A 15,381-nucleotide genomic window follows, 5' to 3' on the forward strand; every position below is an offset into this window, starting at 1 on the left:
TCCAGAGAATTGGCCTCCACTGCCTTCTGAGGCAGAGAATTCCACAGATTTACAACTCTGACTGAAAAAGTTATTCCCTGATGACAAGTCAATGGGCATCATGAAGAGGGTGCAGCATATGATGCAGGAGGGGAGAAGGGGTGATCTTCTATACACTGGAACCGACAGCATTGGAGGGCTTCCAGTGACCAATTTACAGGAACCAGGAGAAAGTAAGACCTTGAACATTATAATCTTTGGGTTACTCCTACAACCACATGCTACCCAATGGCAAAAATTGGAAGACAATCAGTGTTGGGAGATAAAGATACACATAGATACTTAACCATGGGACTTCCAGACAATTTTCTATCCTCCACCAAATTCTCTTCTATTCATCCACAATTGTGAGAAATTTCAACTGCTTACAAACTCATTGTATTTTAGCACAAGAAGTGTATGCGATGATTAGAACAATAACATTTCTTTTAACTTCCATCTCTGTAGTATAGTGCTGGGAAAAGGAATGGAAAGTAATTTGGAGAATTTATGCCTTTGACTCACAAATCTCCCCAGAGACAGCGGGAATTAGAAACTAATTCCCTCATTGGTCAGAATATCACAAGCACCAAATGCCTGAACATCTAATTTGTTCATGGACAGTAAAAGATCCAATCTGCAAAATACTGTCGAGTAGCATTGGCCACATTGTGTGTTCCCATAAAAGTGCTTACAGTTGGAGCTCATGGCTCTACAGTCAGGCACAATTTGTGCACATTCACCAAGAAGAAGAGTCAATTCCATCATGAACACAGATCTGAAGGTGAAATATATGTATTTCTCGGGAACAAGGAGTTCATCATTAGTTCACGTATAAATACTCTATGGATTTGTTTTTGTATTATAGCAGCACATTGTGCAATAAATTGGGCGATGCTAGTCTCTCCAATTTACTAAATTTCTTACCCATTCCTTTTCAGTCCAGTCCAGTCCAACCAACTTCTAACATCTGAATCCTGCCTCCTTCAGATCATTTCACTGGACTACCAGTATATTGTGCAATTCACAATTAACATCTTTTCAATCCTTTTGCCTCACACCATTTATTCATCTCTGGATTTTGCCAACCATCTGCCTATCCCCCCTTACCTGTGTTCACCTATTATTTGCCATGCTTTGTCCTTTCCCTCCTCTCCTCTCACTTTATTTCCCCCCTCACCCCTTCAATCTGTCTGAAGAAGGGTCCCAACCCGAAATGTCACCTATTCATGTTCTCCATCAATGCTTCCTGACCCGGCTGAGTTACTCTAGCACTGTCTTTTTTTTCTAAGTTCTTTGAGGCCTTCTGCACTGTGATGTAAGAAAGAACTTTCTATCACAGTGATGTAAGATAGAACATTAAAGACAATAGTTCAAACTAAATAAACAAATACACAAAATACTGGACAATTAGCGAAGGATTAGATGCATCACTCTCATTGTTTGTGACATCAGTAGAAATCTGTGGCATTCTACTCTCACCAGTCAAATACTTGAGGTCTCTTGATTAATCTCAGATGTGGTTTTAATCATATTTTATAGTGCAAAGAGCAAAGGATGTCTCCGCTAGGTTGGATATCCAAGAAGGAGTGTCTAAGGCAAATAAAAATAACTACGGCTTCCAAACCTCAGTACCATTCAGGCAAGGAAAGTATTACTTTTTGGATGCTTTCAGCTTGTAAAGGTGAAGTACTGTCCAGCAGGTTACAGAAGTGACCTCCGCATCAGCCTCTGTGTGATGTACATTATGACACATGTTTTGCACCTGTACAACACAAGTAAATGGCTTACTGATAAAGCCCTAAATGACGAGTTAGGTTTTTTTAATACAAATTTGACCAGGACTGATTTCCTTATTCAAGCAAGTTGGTCATACAAATGGGAGCCTGATAATGGAAATTTTGAACTTTGTTGACTCCCACTCTGACTACCACGAGAATGTACAGCATTTTTAATTGCTTCAAGGCAATAATAAATGCATGGGTAAGTAATCCTAATGATACATTTTCTTCCATCCTTGTTGCACGACCTGTTTAATTCAGCAATCATTGGAGCACATTTTCTACAGGTCGGAGTATGGGGAACAATGTGTTACATGCTCAGAGATTACTTCCTTTTTGGAAGGCAATGGTTGAATAGAAATACTCCTTTAATTGCATTGAATTACCATTTGCTTGGACATTAAAACACCATAATAGAAATCAAATATGCAAAATTAAGCATTTTCATAAATGTAGAGATTAAATGAAATAAATACTTTGGGCTTTTGTTTGGCAATTCACAACTTGACAGCAAGCGAGCAAGGAGAACAGAGAGATGTCTTATTCCCCTTGTTTAGACCTTGCTATGAGCAAATTGGCAGTTGCATTATGACAATGACTACATTATGACTGACAACAATTCCACAGGTTGAGGCACAGTGAACAAGGTGTTACATCTTCAGAGAGATCCCTTCTTTTTAGGAAAGCAATGTGTGATATGCACTCATTTAATTGCATCTGTGCATTATGTTACCATTATCTTAAAATAAATGACCCTCATGTCCCTTTTGTGATTGTGAGAGGGAGATGGCTGGCATCTCAATGTTCCAGGGTTTGATATTTCAGATGTATTAGAGAGGGAGGGAAAAGAGGTGGGGGAGTTGCTCTACTAATCAGGAGACTGTCACAGTGGCACTCAAAGAGGACCCATTGGAGGGTTTGTCTTCTGAGGCAATATGTGTAGAACTTAAAAATAAGAAAGGTGCAAACACTCTGAAGTGATTGTACTATTGGCTCCCCAAGAGCAAGCGGTAGACAGAGGAACAGGTATGAAGACATAGAAATGCAAAAGCAACAGGATTTTCATAGTGGGTGATTTTAATTTCCCCAATATTGACTGGGACTTGGTAAATGCCTAGGGCTTAGACATGGCAGAATGTGTTAGATAAATCCAAGAGAGTTTCTTGAAACAGTATGTGGAGAGTCCAACGGGAGAAGGGAATATACTGGACCTTGTGTTGGGAATTGAGCTGGTGATTGGTCTTTCAGTGGAAGGGTATTTTGGAATAGTGATCACAACTCCATAAGTTCGAAGGTTGTTTTGAAAAGGGATCAGTCTGGACCTTGCAGGAAGGTACTAAATTGGAGTATGGCAAATTACAACGTTATACTTCAAGAGCTCAGGAGGATACATTGGGAGCATTTGTTATTAGCTAAGTCCTCATCTGACATGTAGAGGTTGTTAAAGACCAGTTGATCAAAGTTCATGACTGACATGGAAACTTGGAGGATCAAAGTGGTTCTAAATTTAGTCAAAAAGGAAAAAAAAAAGTGCATGCAAGGTTGAAGAAGATGAAATCAGTCAAGACTTTTTGGGAATATAAAACAAGGAGGAAAAAACTCAAGTGGGTGATTAGAAGGGCCAAAAGGGACCACAGAATGGTTTTGGCAAGTCAGATTAATGAAAATCCCAAGGCTTTTTATATCACCATTAATAACAATAGGATAAATTGGGAGAAGATAGGACCACTGAAGGATAAATGAGGGAGTATGTGCTTTGAGTCAGCAGATGTTGGCGAGGTTTTAAACAAATACTTTGCATCTATTTTCACCAAGGAGAAGGATGTAGAGGACAGTGAGATCAGTGTGGAGATTACTAATAAGCAAGGGCAGTTTGCAAAGAAAGAAGGAGGATGTGTTAAGGATCTCGATGAGCATTAAGGTGGATAAATCATCAGGACCTGTTGGAATCTATCCCAGGTTATTGAGAAAGGCAAGAGAGGAGATTGCGGGAGCCTTGGCAAAGATCTGTGGGTTTTAGCTAACCACAAGCAAGATACAGGAGGATCGGAGAGAACCTAATGTTGTTCCTTTGTTTAAGAAGGGAAGTACGGTGGAGAGAATCAAGGGAATTATAGGGCAGTGTGCCAACCATCAGTGGAAGTAGTAGGAAAGTATTAGTGGAATATAGGGATATTCAGAAGGGAAGCCATTGGAGAGGATTCTTTGAGATATGATTTATTCACATTTGGAAGGAAATGGGTTAATTAATAATAATAATAATGCATTACATTTATATAGCGCTTTTCAAACACTCAAAGATGCTTTACAGGGATTACTAGAACATAGAGAAGAAAATAAATAGATAAATAAGTAAACGAACAGAAAAAGGAGACAGAAGGTGAGGTGACGGTCAGTGGTTGAAGGCAGTGCTGAACAGGTGAGACTTCAGTGATGTTTTGAATGTGGTGAGTGAGGAGGAGTCTCTGACGGTTTGGGGTAGTGTGTTCCAGAGGGTGGGAGCAGCGATGGAGAAAGCCCTGTCCCCCCAGGATCTGAGTTTGGTCCGGATGGGGGGGGGACAGGAGGTTGGCAGCAGCAGAGCGGAGCGTGCAGGTGGGAGTGTGCCTGTGGAGGAGGTCAGTCAGGTAGGATGGGGCCAGGTTATGGAGGGCTTTGTAGGTCACGAGGAGGATTTTGTACTGGATTCTCTGGGGGATGGGGAGCTAGTGGAGCTTGTAAAGGACGGGGGTGATATGGTCACGGATCGGGGAGTGGGTGAGTAGACGGGCAGCGGAGTTTTGAATGTATTGAAGTTTACTGACAATTTCCTTAATTTACTGACAATTAAGGACAGCCAACATGGCCTTCGTACACAGCTGGACGTGTCTTACTAACTTGATTGAGTATTTTTGAGGCGGTGACAAAGCTGAACGATGAGGATAGGGTGGTGTGCGTTTCTACATGCATTTTAGTCAGGTATTTGATAAAGACGCTGGGTGACAAGAGAGGTTGTAAATTTAATCAAAAAGAGGAAGCATATTTAAGGTTTAGGAAGATGAAATCAGCCATGGCCTTTGATAAGAATGAAGAAAGTAGGAAAGAACTCAAACAGGGAATTAAGAGAGCCTAAAAGGGCTATGAAATGTCCTTAGCAACTAGACATTTTACACATATGTTAAAAAGAAGAGGATAACTAGGGAGATTATTTGGACTTGGTTCATACCATTACACGAAGGAGGTCGAGGCTTTGGGGTCGGTTGAAAAGGAATTTGTTAGGATGCTTCCTGGATTCGAGATTTTACCTTTAAAGAGATGTTGGATGAGCCTGGGTTGGGTTTTTTTCTGGATCCAAAACTCTTGCTGCTGCTAATTCAAACATTGGCACCCTTCATGTTCCTGAATTTGTAATATTGTTGGAAATATTTCCATGAGGCTGGAAACCAAAACCCATCCAACACATTGACCTCTGGACAGAGAACCTGTTGAGACATTCCACATACATAGAGAAATTGGGATAAGAAAATAACTGCAGATGCTGGTACAAATCGAAGGTATTTATTCACGAAATGCTGGACTAACTCAGCAGGTCAGGCAGCATCTCAGGAGAGAAGGAATATCTTCCCATCCCCTCCCCTCTCTGTGTTCCGCAGAGACCGTTCCCTCCGTAACTCCCTGGTCCAGAAGGGTCTCGACCCGAAACGTCACCCATTCCTTCTCTCCCGAGATGCTGCCTGACCTGCTGAGTTACTCGAGCATTTTGTGAATAAATCGATTTGTACCAGCATCTGTAGTTATTTTCTTATATCCCTGGTCCACTCGTCCCTTCCTACCCAAACCACCCCATCCCCGGGCACTTTCCCTTGCAACCGCAACACCTGTCCCTTTACCTCCCCCCTCAACTCCATCCAAGGACCCAAAAAGTCTTTCCAGGTGAGACAGAGGTTCATCTGCACCTCCTCCAACCTCATCTATTGCATCCGCTGCTCTAGATGTCAACTTATTTACATAGGCGAAGCCAAGCGCAGGCTCGGCGATCGCTTCACTCAACACCTGCGCTTGGTCCGCATTGGCCAAACTGGTCTGGTGGCCGAGCACTTCAACTCCCCCCACCCATTCCCAGTCTGACCTTTCTGTCATGGGCCTCCTCCAGTGCCATAGTGAGGCCCACCGGAAATTGGAGGAACAGCACCTCGTATTTCGCCTGGGCAGCTTGCAGCCCAGTGGTATGAACATCGACTTCTCCAACTTTAGATAGTTCCTGTCCCTTTCTTCCCCTCCCCCTTCCCCTTCCCAGATCTCCCTCTATCTTCCTGTCTCCACCTATATCCTTCCTTTGTCCCGCCCCCCTGACATCAGTCTGAAGAAGGATCTCGACCCGAAACGTCACCCATTCCTTCTCTCCTGAGATGCTGCCTGACCTGCTGAGTTACTCCAGCATTTTGTGAATAAATACCTTAGAGAAGTTGGGAGGTCACGTTGCAGTTCTGTACGACATTGGTGAGGCCGCATTTAGAATATTGTGTTCAGTTCTGGGCACCCTGTTATGGGAAAGATGTTGTCAAGTTAAAAAGGGTGCAGAGAAGATTTACAAGGAAGTTTCCAGGACTCGAGGGTCTGAGCTACAGGGAGAGGTTGAGCCGGCTGGGACTGTATTCCATGGAACGCAGGAGGATGAGAGGTGATCTTGTAGAGAGTGCATAAAATTGAGAGAGGAGTAGGAATAGGTGGATGCACAAATTCTCTTGCCCTGAGTGGGGGAATCGAGAACCAGAGAGCTTAGATTTAAGGTGAAGGGGAAAAGATTTCATGGGAATATGAGGTGTAACCTTTTCACACAAAGGGTAGTGGGTATGTGGAATGAGCTGCTGGAGGAGGTAGTAGAGGCAGGGACTATCGCAATATTTATGAAGCAATCTGACCGGTACATGGATAAGACAGGTTTAGAGGGAAATGAGCCAAAGGCTGGCAAGTAGGATAATGTAGATGGGACATGTTGGTTGGCGTGGGCAAGTTGGGCCTAAGTGCCTGTTTCCACACTTTATGACTCTATGATTCAATGACACTCTCCTCCTTCTCACTCTTCAACCAAACTCATTCACCAACCTCTGTCAAGGCAATACCAGGGGCAAGAATTGTAGGATATCATTGTGATGTTCCTACCAATTTTAATATATAGCCAGCTGGTTAAGTGGTACTCTGATTTGAAACTAGTTCTCAGTGATGTGACAGTGTATGAATTGTAATACTCAGGTTGTTGCTATTTTGTAGGCATTTTGTATGGCCAGTTTTTGTCTCTCAATGTCAGCGTGAAAATCATTAGCAGTTAAAATCTGTCTGTGATTTGAATGTATACAACAGGAATATTTTACTGAATAGTCATACGTATTCTTGACCTCATCATGAACAGAGAGATTAATTCCATTCTTCAGTTTCTGAAGATACAAGGAACTGCAGATGCTGGTTTACAAGCAAAGACACAAATTGTTGGTGTAACTCAGCAGGTCAAGCAGCATCTCTGTAGAAGAGGGGTAGGCTCATGTGGCCATGTTCTCCAGAGATGCTGCCTGACCCATTGAGCTACTCCAGCACTTTGTGTCATTCTTCCATTTCTGAAGAGGTGCCATCAAGGTTCAATGACAGAATTTTAATTGTACAATTTAATGGTGTAGAAACAAGAGAAATGGAACCAGGTGTGGGCACTCCGAGTCTGCTTGGACAATAAATACAATCACACTGACCTTGCGCTTCATCTAATTTTCTGCCCAATGCCCACAAATTCTGACATCTCGATGTCCAAAAATCCCTCAGTTGCAACCTTGAGCAGCCACAGTTGTAAGGTGAAGAAGCCAAATAGTTTACAATCTCCGAGTTCCATATAATAAGAATATTTCTTAATTGATTTCAGTGGTGCTAACATTATACTTATAAATGGGAGTGTCATATTGATAGTGCACACTAAATCCAATTTTCTTCTTTGTTCTTGTAGTATGGACGAAGTGAAACACCAAATGAGGAATCCACACAAGACAGCACATTATCAATAACAAAATCTGAAACTGTTGAAATGGAACCATCAGTGGGAGTTGAGTCAGAAAATAACATCATAATCACTGAAATGCTCGCATCTCTCTCAATATTGGAGGAGGCAGAGGCTTCTGTGTTTGAAAAGCACACAATGAACCCAAATCCCATCAAAATGATTGCTCAGTTAAGTGAAATTATGGAGGTAAGATGCAGGGCCAAATCAGAAATCACTGTAACATACACTTATATGTCAATCAAGGCACTTTTTAAGTTTCTACAGATATATTGCCAAAAGAAACACATGGAAATCTTCACTCTAAATGTAATGTTACAAAGCTTGCAGGGCCATGGATCTGAAACCACCCCTGACGTTGCAGAGAAAAAAAAATACATGAACATGTGAATGTCCATTATTTAAAATGTTGGACTGAGTTCTAGATAGTGTAATTATGTTTACTCAAGGTATTTAAAGAAGGTTCTACTTATGTTCTTGAAGATGGATTCTGAGGAAGAAATGCAAGCAAATGAGCCCATGGAGACATCGATACCTGAACGTAAGCCACGTCCACAAAGAAAGGCACATTTACCAGATATAGCGAATAAAAGAGCACACGTCATCACGGAGATCATAAACACGGAGAGGGACTATGTCAAAAATCTACGGGATATTCATGTGGTAAGCAGTCTATGGATGTTTAGTGAACTCGTGATACTTTTTTAATTTAAAGATGCAAGAACATGAGAAATAGAATTAGGAGCGAGCATCTGCTTTCAATGTGATCACATATGGTCCTGAACCTTATCTATTTTCCAACCCTCTGCCCACAATGTCTAAGAGTTTCCATCTTGAGAATGAATCAGACTTTAGGTGACGAATTCCAAAGGTTCGCAATCCACTGAAAAATAAATTAGGGCCTTTAGGACTGTGAGAGCAACTTCTTATCTTCCATATATTAATTCCCTTTTAAAAGTCATATTTGAATCTGCCTGCATTCCAAACATTGACAGCTGTGTAAAAACCGCCTTGTGCATTTTCGACCAGAGCATTTGGCCTGATGCATGGTCTCGACTCGGAATATTAACTGTCTCTATCACTCCATAGCTACTTTCCAACCTGCTGTGTTCTTCCCACATTTTTGCACCCTCAATTTTGCATACATGGCCTCTGTTTGTGTTGGTTAAATAATAATATAATCCCCATAATTTGTTTTATGCTTTTACATTTATGACCATTTTCATTTTCAATTTTTCTATTGACACTTTCTCTCTACCCTTTCCATGGTTTTCCCAATATAATAATAATAATATTCATTTATTGTCATTGCAACGAGTACAACGAAATTAAAAAATAGCCAATCCTGACGGTGCGTACAAACATATATGCAATAAATGCAAAAGCAAATAAATACATAAATACAATTAAATACAATTATATTAAGTACAAGATTTTTTAACGGTGTTGCCTAGTGCAAAGGTAGTGTTCAGTTCTCGTATGGCCCTGGGGTAAAAACTGTTCTTAAGTCTGTTTGTTCGGGATTTGATCGACCTGAAACGTCGACCAGAGGGCAGATGAACAAACAGACGGTGGCCGGGGTGGGATGGATCTTTTATTATTTTGCCTGCTCTACTGAGGCAGCGTAGGCTGAACAGGTGCTCCAGGGAGCGCAGTGAGCAGCCGATGATCTTCTGGGCCGTCGTGATGACCCTCTGAAGGGCCTTCCTGTCCTTTTCTGAGCAGCTGGCATACCATGTGGTTATACAGTATGCCAGCACACTCTCGATGGAGCAGCGATAGAAGGACAACATGAGCTTCTCCTGCAGGTTGGTTTTCCTGAGGATCCTCAGGAAGTGGAGTCTCTGCTGTGCCTTCTTTACTGTGGTGATGGTGTTGGTAGACCAGGTAAGATCCTCTGCGATGTGCGTACCCAGGAACCTGAAAGCTGGTACCCTTTCCACACAGACCCCATTGATGTAGAGTGGGTCGTAATCTCCACTGGTTTTTCTAAAGTCAATTATAAGTTCCTCATATTCAAGGCCCCTTTCATTTGTAAGCTTAAGTTAAATTTCCCTGTTAAGTCAATAGGCTGAATTAGCAGAAACTCATAGAAAATGCATCCCTGCATCGACTAACTGCACCAAGGTTGGTGCCAGGAGGTTTAATAAATGATCTACATGTACTGAAAAAGGCACAGAGTTCTGGAGTAACTCAACGGACCTGGCAGCATCACTGGAGAACATGGATAGGTGACATTTTTGGTCAAGATCCTTCTTCAGACTGATTGTAGGGGGAGGGGGGGAAATAAAGCTAGAAGAGGGGAGGGTAGGATGAAGTGTGGCAAATAATAGGTGAATGCAGGCAAGGGGGGAGGTTGATAGGCCAATGGTTGGGCACAAGGCAAAGATGAAGAAAATGGTGTGAGCCAAAAGGATTGAAAAGTTATGAATTGTGGTGGCAGATGGTAGGTGGAGGGGGAGAGGTGAAATAGGTGCAAGTCCAGGTGCGGCACATGGAAGTGGGTGGTGAAGAAAGGGGAGTATGTGGGAGATAGGGAAGGGGGGGGATGGCTGGGGGATTAGACAATAGGTGCAGGAGTAGACCATTCGGCCCTTCGAGCCAGCAACGCCATTCAATGTGATCATGGCTGATCATTCTCAATCAGTACCCCGTTCCTGCCTTCTCCCCACCCCCCATGACTCCGCTATCCTTAAGAGCTCTATCTAGCTCTCTCTTGAATGCATTCAGAGAATTGGTCTCCACTGCCTTCTGAGGCCGAGAATTCCACAGATTCACAACTCTCTGACTGAAAAAGATTTTCCTCATCTCCGTTCTAAATGGCCTACCCCTTATTCTTAAACTGTGGCCCCTTGTTCTGGACTCCCCCAACATTCAGAACATGTATCCTGCCTCTAACATGTCCAACCCCTTAATAATCTTATACGTTTCGATAAGATCCCCTCTCATCCTTCTAAATTCCAGTGTATACAAGCCTAGTCTCTCCAGTCTTTTAACATACGACAGTCCCGCCATTCCGGAAATTAACCTAGTAAACCTACGCTGCACGCCCTCAATAGCAAGAATATCCTTCCTCAAATTTGGAGACCAAAACTGCACACAGGTGCGGTTTCACTAGGGCCCTGTACAACTGCAGAAGGATCTCTTTGCTCCTATACTCAAGTCCTCTTGTTATGAAGGCCAACATTCCATTGGCTTTCTTCACTGCCTGCCGTACCTGCATGCTTCCTTTCAGTGACTGATGCACTAGGACAACCAGATCTCGTTGTACGTCCCCTTTTCCTAACTTGACACCATTCAGATAATACTCTGCCTTCCTATTCTTACCACCAAAGTGGATAACCTCACACTTATCCACATTAAACTGCAACTGCCATGCATTCACCCACTCACACAACCTATCCAAGTCATCCTGCAACCTCATAGCATCTTCCTCACAGTTCACACTACCACCCAGCTTTGTATCATCTGCAAATTTGCTAATGGAACTTTTAATCCCTTCATCCAAGTCATTAATATATATTGTAAATAGCTGCGGTCCTAGCACCGAGCCTTGCGGTACCCCACTAGTTACTGCCTGCCATTCCGAAAGGGACCCATTTATCCCCACTCTTTTCTTTCTGTCTGTCAACCAATTTTCTATCCATGTCAATACCATACCTCCAATAACACGTGCTCTAATTAGCCTACTAATCTCCTATGTGGGACCTTGTCGAAGGCTTTCTGAAAGTCGAGGTACACCACATCCACCGGCTCTCCCCTGTCAATTTTCCTAGTTACATCCTCAAAGAATTCCAGAAGATTAGTCAAGCATGATTTCCCCTTCGTAAATCCATGCTGACTCGGAACGGTCCTGTTACTACTATCCAAATGTTCCGCAATTTTGTCTTTTATAATTGACTCCAGCATCCTCCCCACCACTGATGTAAGACTAACTGGTCTATAATTTCCTGTTTTCTCTCTCCCTCATTTCTTAAAAAGTGAGTCAACATTAGCTACCCTCCAATCCACAGGAACTGATCCTGAATCTATAGAACATTGGAAAATTATCACCAATGCGTCCACAATTTCTAGCCTCCTTAAGTTCCACCTCCTTAAGTACCCTGGGATGCAGACCATCAGGCCCTGGGGATTTATCAGCCTTCAGTCCCATCAGTCTACCCAACACCATTTCCTGCCTAATGTGGGTTTCCTTCAGTTCCCCTAGGAACTCTATGTCACCCTAGGATCTCTTGCCACTAGAACATCTGGGAGATTGCTTGTATCTTCCTTAGTGAAGACAGATCCAAAGTACCGGCTCAACTCGTCTGCCATTTCCTTGTTCCCCATAATAAATTCCCCTGCTTTTGTCTTCAAGGGACCCACATTTGCCTTGACTATTTTTTTCCTCTTTACATACCTAAAAAAGCTTTTACAATCCTCCTTTATATTATTGGCTAGTTTACCCTCGTACCTCATCTTTTCTCCCCGTATTTCCTTTTTAGTTATCTTCTGTTGCTCTTTAAAAGAGTCCCAATCCTCTGGCTTCCCACTCTTCTTTGCTTTGTTGAACTTCTCTTTTATTTTTATGCTGTCCTTGACTTCCTTTGTCAGCCACGGGTGCCTCTTACTCCTCTTTGGGATAAATTGATCCTGCAACTTCTGCATTATTCCCAGGAATACCTGCCATTGCTGTTCCACCGTCTTCCCTGCTAGGGCCTCCCTCCAGTCAATTCTGGCCAGCTCCTGCCTCATGCCTCTGTAATCCCCTTTGCTATACTGTAATACTGACACTTCCGATTTTCTCTTCTCCCTCTCAATTTGTAGAGTAAAACTTATCATATTGTGATCACTGCCTCCTAATGGCTCTTTTACCTCGAGTCCCCTTATCAGCTCATGTTCGTTACACAACACTAAATCCAGAATTGCCTTCTCCCTGGTAGGCTCCAGTACAAGCTGTTCTAAAAATCCATCTCGGAGGCACTCCACAAAACTCTCTTTCCTGGGGTCCATTACCAACCTGATTTTCCCAGTCTACCTGCATGTTGAAATCTCCCATAACCACCGTAGCATTACATTTGCGACACGCCAATTTTAGCTCCTGATTCAACTTGCACCCTATGTCGAGGCTACTGTTTGGGGGCCTGTAGATAACTCCCATTAGAGTCTTTTTACCCTTACGATTCCTCATTTCTACCCATACTGATTCTACATCTCCTAATTCTATGTCACCCCTTGCAAGGGAATGAATATCATTCCTCACCAACAGAGCAACCCCACCCCCTCTGCCCACCTGTCTGTTTTTTCTATATGTTGTGTACCCCTGAATATTCAGTTCCCAGCCCTAGTCCTCTTGTAGCCATGTCTCAGTGATTCTCACAACATCATACTTGCCAATGTCTAACTGAGCCTCAAGCTCACCCACTTTATATTTTATACTTCGCGCATTTAAATACAACACTTTAATTTCGGTATTCACCTCCCCTCTCACACAATTGGCCCTGACCTTACTCTCATATCCCTTCTAGAACTCCCTATTTATTCGAGAGTCCTTTGCATTTTCTCTTGTATTCGCTTCCCCTTTAACTCCATCTTCATATTCCCAATTTGTCGACCCCTCCCCCCCACTACTTAGTTTAAAGCCACACTTGTAGCACTAGCAAACTTGCCTGCCAGAATGTTGGTCCCCCTGCTGTTAAATGCAACCCATCCCTCTTGTACAGGTCACCCCTACCCCAGAAGATATCCCAGTGGTCTAGAAATCTAAATCCCTGCTCCAGCCCCTCAGCCATACATTCATATCCCCGATCTCTCTGTTCCTGCCCTCACCAGCACGAGGTACAGGTAGCAGTCCAGAGACAACCACCTTCGATGTCCTACTTCTCAGTCTTCTTCCTAACTCTCTAAACTCACGTCGCAGTATCTCCTTCCTCTTCCTCCCGATGTCGTTCGTGCCCACGTGCACAACTACTTCCGGTTGATCGCCTTCCCTCACTAGGATGTTCTGAAGCCGGTCCGTGATGTCTTGAACCCTGGCACCAGGGAGGCAACAGACCATCCTCAAGTCCCACCTGTCACCACAGAATCTACTGTCCATACCTCGGACAATGGAGTCGCCCACTACTATGACTCTTCCCAACTTCCGCCTCCCCGATCGAGTCTCCTTGCCTGGATTAGAGCCGCCAACATGTCTGCCGCTCGGACTGGAAGCATCTTCTGCCCCAACAGTTCCCAAGAGGGTGTACCTGTTTGCAATAGGCCCAGCCACCGGGGTCTCCTGTAGTCCACGTTCGCTCCCCTCCGAGACGGTCTCCCACCTTCGCTCGACCTGGACCCTTGGTGTGACAGCCTCGCAGTAGGTCCTGTCCAGGAAACTTTCGCATTCCCGGATGGCCCCGAGGTCTTCCAGCTGCTTTTCCAACTCCACCACACGTCCATTCAGGAGCTGCACCTGGACACAGTTCGTGCAGGTGTAGCTCCCAGAAGCTCCAGCAGTGTCCCTACCTTCCCACATCCTGCAGGAAACACACTGCACCAACTTATCGCCATTACTTTATTGTCTAATAAAAAAATCGGGCTCGAAAACAAGTGTAACCTCCTCACCTCAGCCTTCTCGCCGAAGACTCGCACTTTTCTCACAGGGCACTTCCCTCAATAGGGCTACACCCCTTGTGCAAGCCTTGTTAATATCAGTCTCTAAATTACCTAATTGGCCAATTTGCCAAACATCCAATTTAATTGATCAGCTAATCCACGCACTTACTTCTATCCTGTCTTCCTGACAAGCTTGGAGGTATGTGCTTTATTGACTGACTGCTAGTGTTCCTTTGGCACTCTTTTTAAACTGCCTTTCTACCTGCGATTAACACTCACTTACTTTGCTCGCTTTCAGCCAACGGTCGCCCTTGCTCCTTCTCTCCCGACCTTTTCCTGACTGATTGTTAGCTCTTAGAATTGGAGAATGTTCAGACCGTTGGGTTGTAAGCTACCCAAGCGAAATATGATGTGCTGTTCTTCCAGTTTGCATGTGGCCTCACTCTGGCAATGGCGGAAACCCGGGACACAAAGGTCAGTGTGGGAATGGGAAGGGGAATTAAAATGGTCAGCATCCAGGAGATCAGATAGGCACTGGCAAAAATGTGCACAGTGGGTAGAAGGTTGGCAGGGGGAATCCAAGAGGAAGAGGACATTTTCGAGACAGGAAAAGGGGTTGTGATGGGCGGTAAGAAATCTTTACCAGGGAAAAAGGCCCGGAGGCAAAGGCGACAGAAGAAGAGCTCTACATCATGGCGAGCCCGGAACTCATTCAGGTGTGGGCATAGGGATACAAAGGTAAGGCCTCTGTTGAGTACTGACAGAACTTAAGCTGCGAAAAATGTAAGAAAACCGACCAGTGCATTTTTTTAGAAAGTAACAAGATTAATGTGACGAGTTTCGAGCGATGTCATCAAACTTTGAGTCACATATCATTATGATATTTCCCCCCGAACTACTGTTCATTCTAACCTTTAAGATCTGTATTGCTGGCACTATAATATAATACACTGTTGGTCCAGTGAAAAGATCTGAATGAGTGGGATTCTA

At 43.6% G+C, this 15,381-nt stretch overlaps 1 protein-coding gene across 1 annotated transcript in view; it reads left to right on the forward strand.

Moving 5' to 3' along the window:
* The first annotated feature begins 1,956 nt into the window (after positions 1-1,956).
* LOC144599218 (rho guanine nucleotide exchange factor 9-like) overlaps positions 1,957-15,381 on the forward strand; it is a 49,968-nt gene continuing 36,543 nt past the window's right edge. Inside the window, exons 1-3 of the mRNA XM_078409975.1 lie at positions 1,957-2,001; positions 7,768-8,007; positions 8,302-8,481. Of these exons, the coding sequence (XP_078266101.1) occupies positions 1,957-2,001; positions 7,768-8,007; positions 8,302-8,481 (465 nt within the window). The remainder of the gene's footprint in view (positions 2,002-7,767; positions 8,008-8,301; positions 8,482-15,381) is intronic.

Source organism: Rhinoraja longicauda, chromosome 13, assembly GCF_053455715.1.
Source record: "Rhinoraja longicauda isolate Sanriku21f chromosome 13, sRhiLon1.1, whole genome shotgun sequence".
In the NCBI taxonomy this organism is placed as follows: Eukaryota; Metazoa; Chordata; class Chondrichthyes; order Rajiformes; family Arhynchobatidae; genus Rhinoraja; species Rhinoraja longicauda.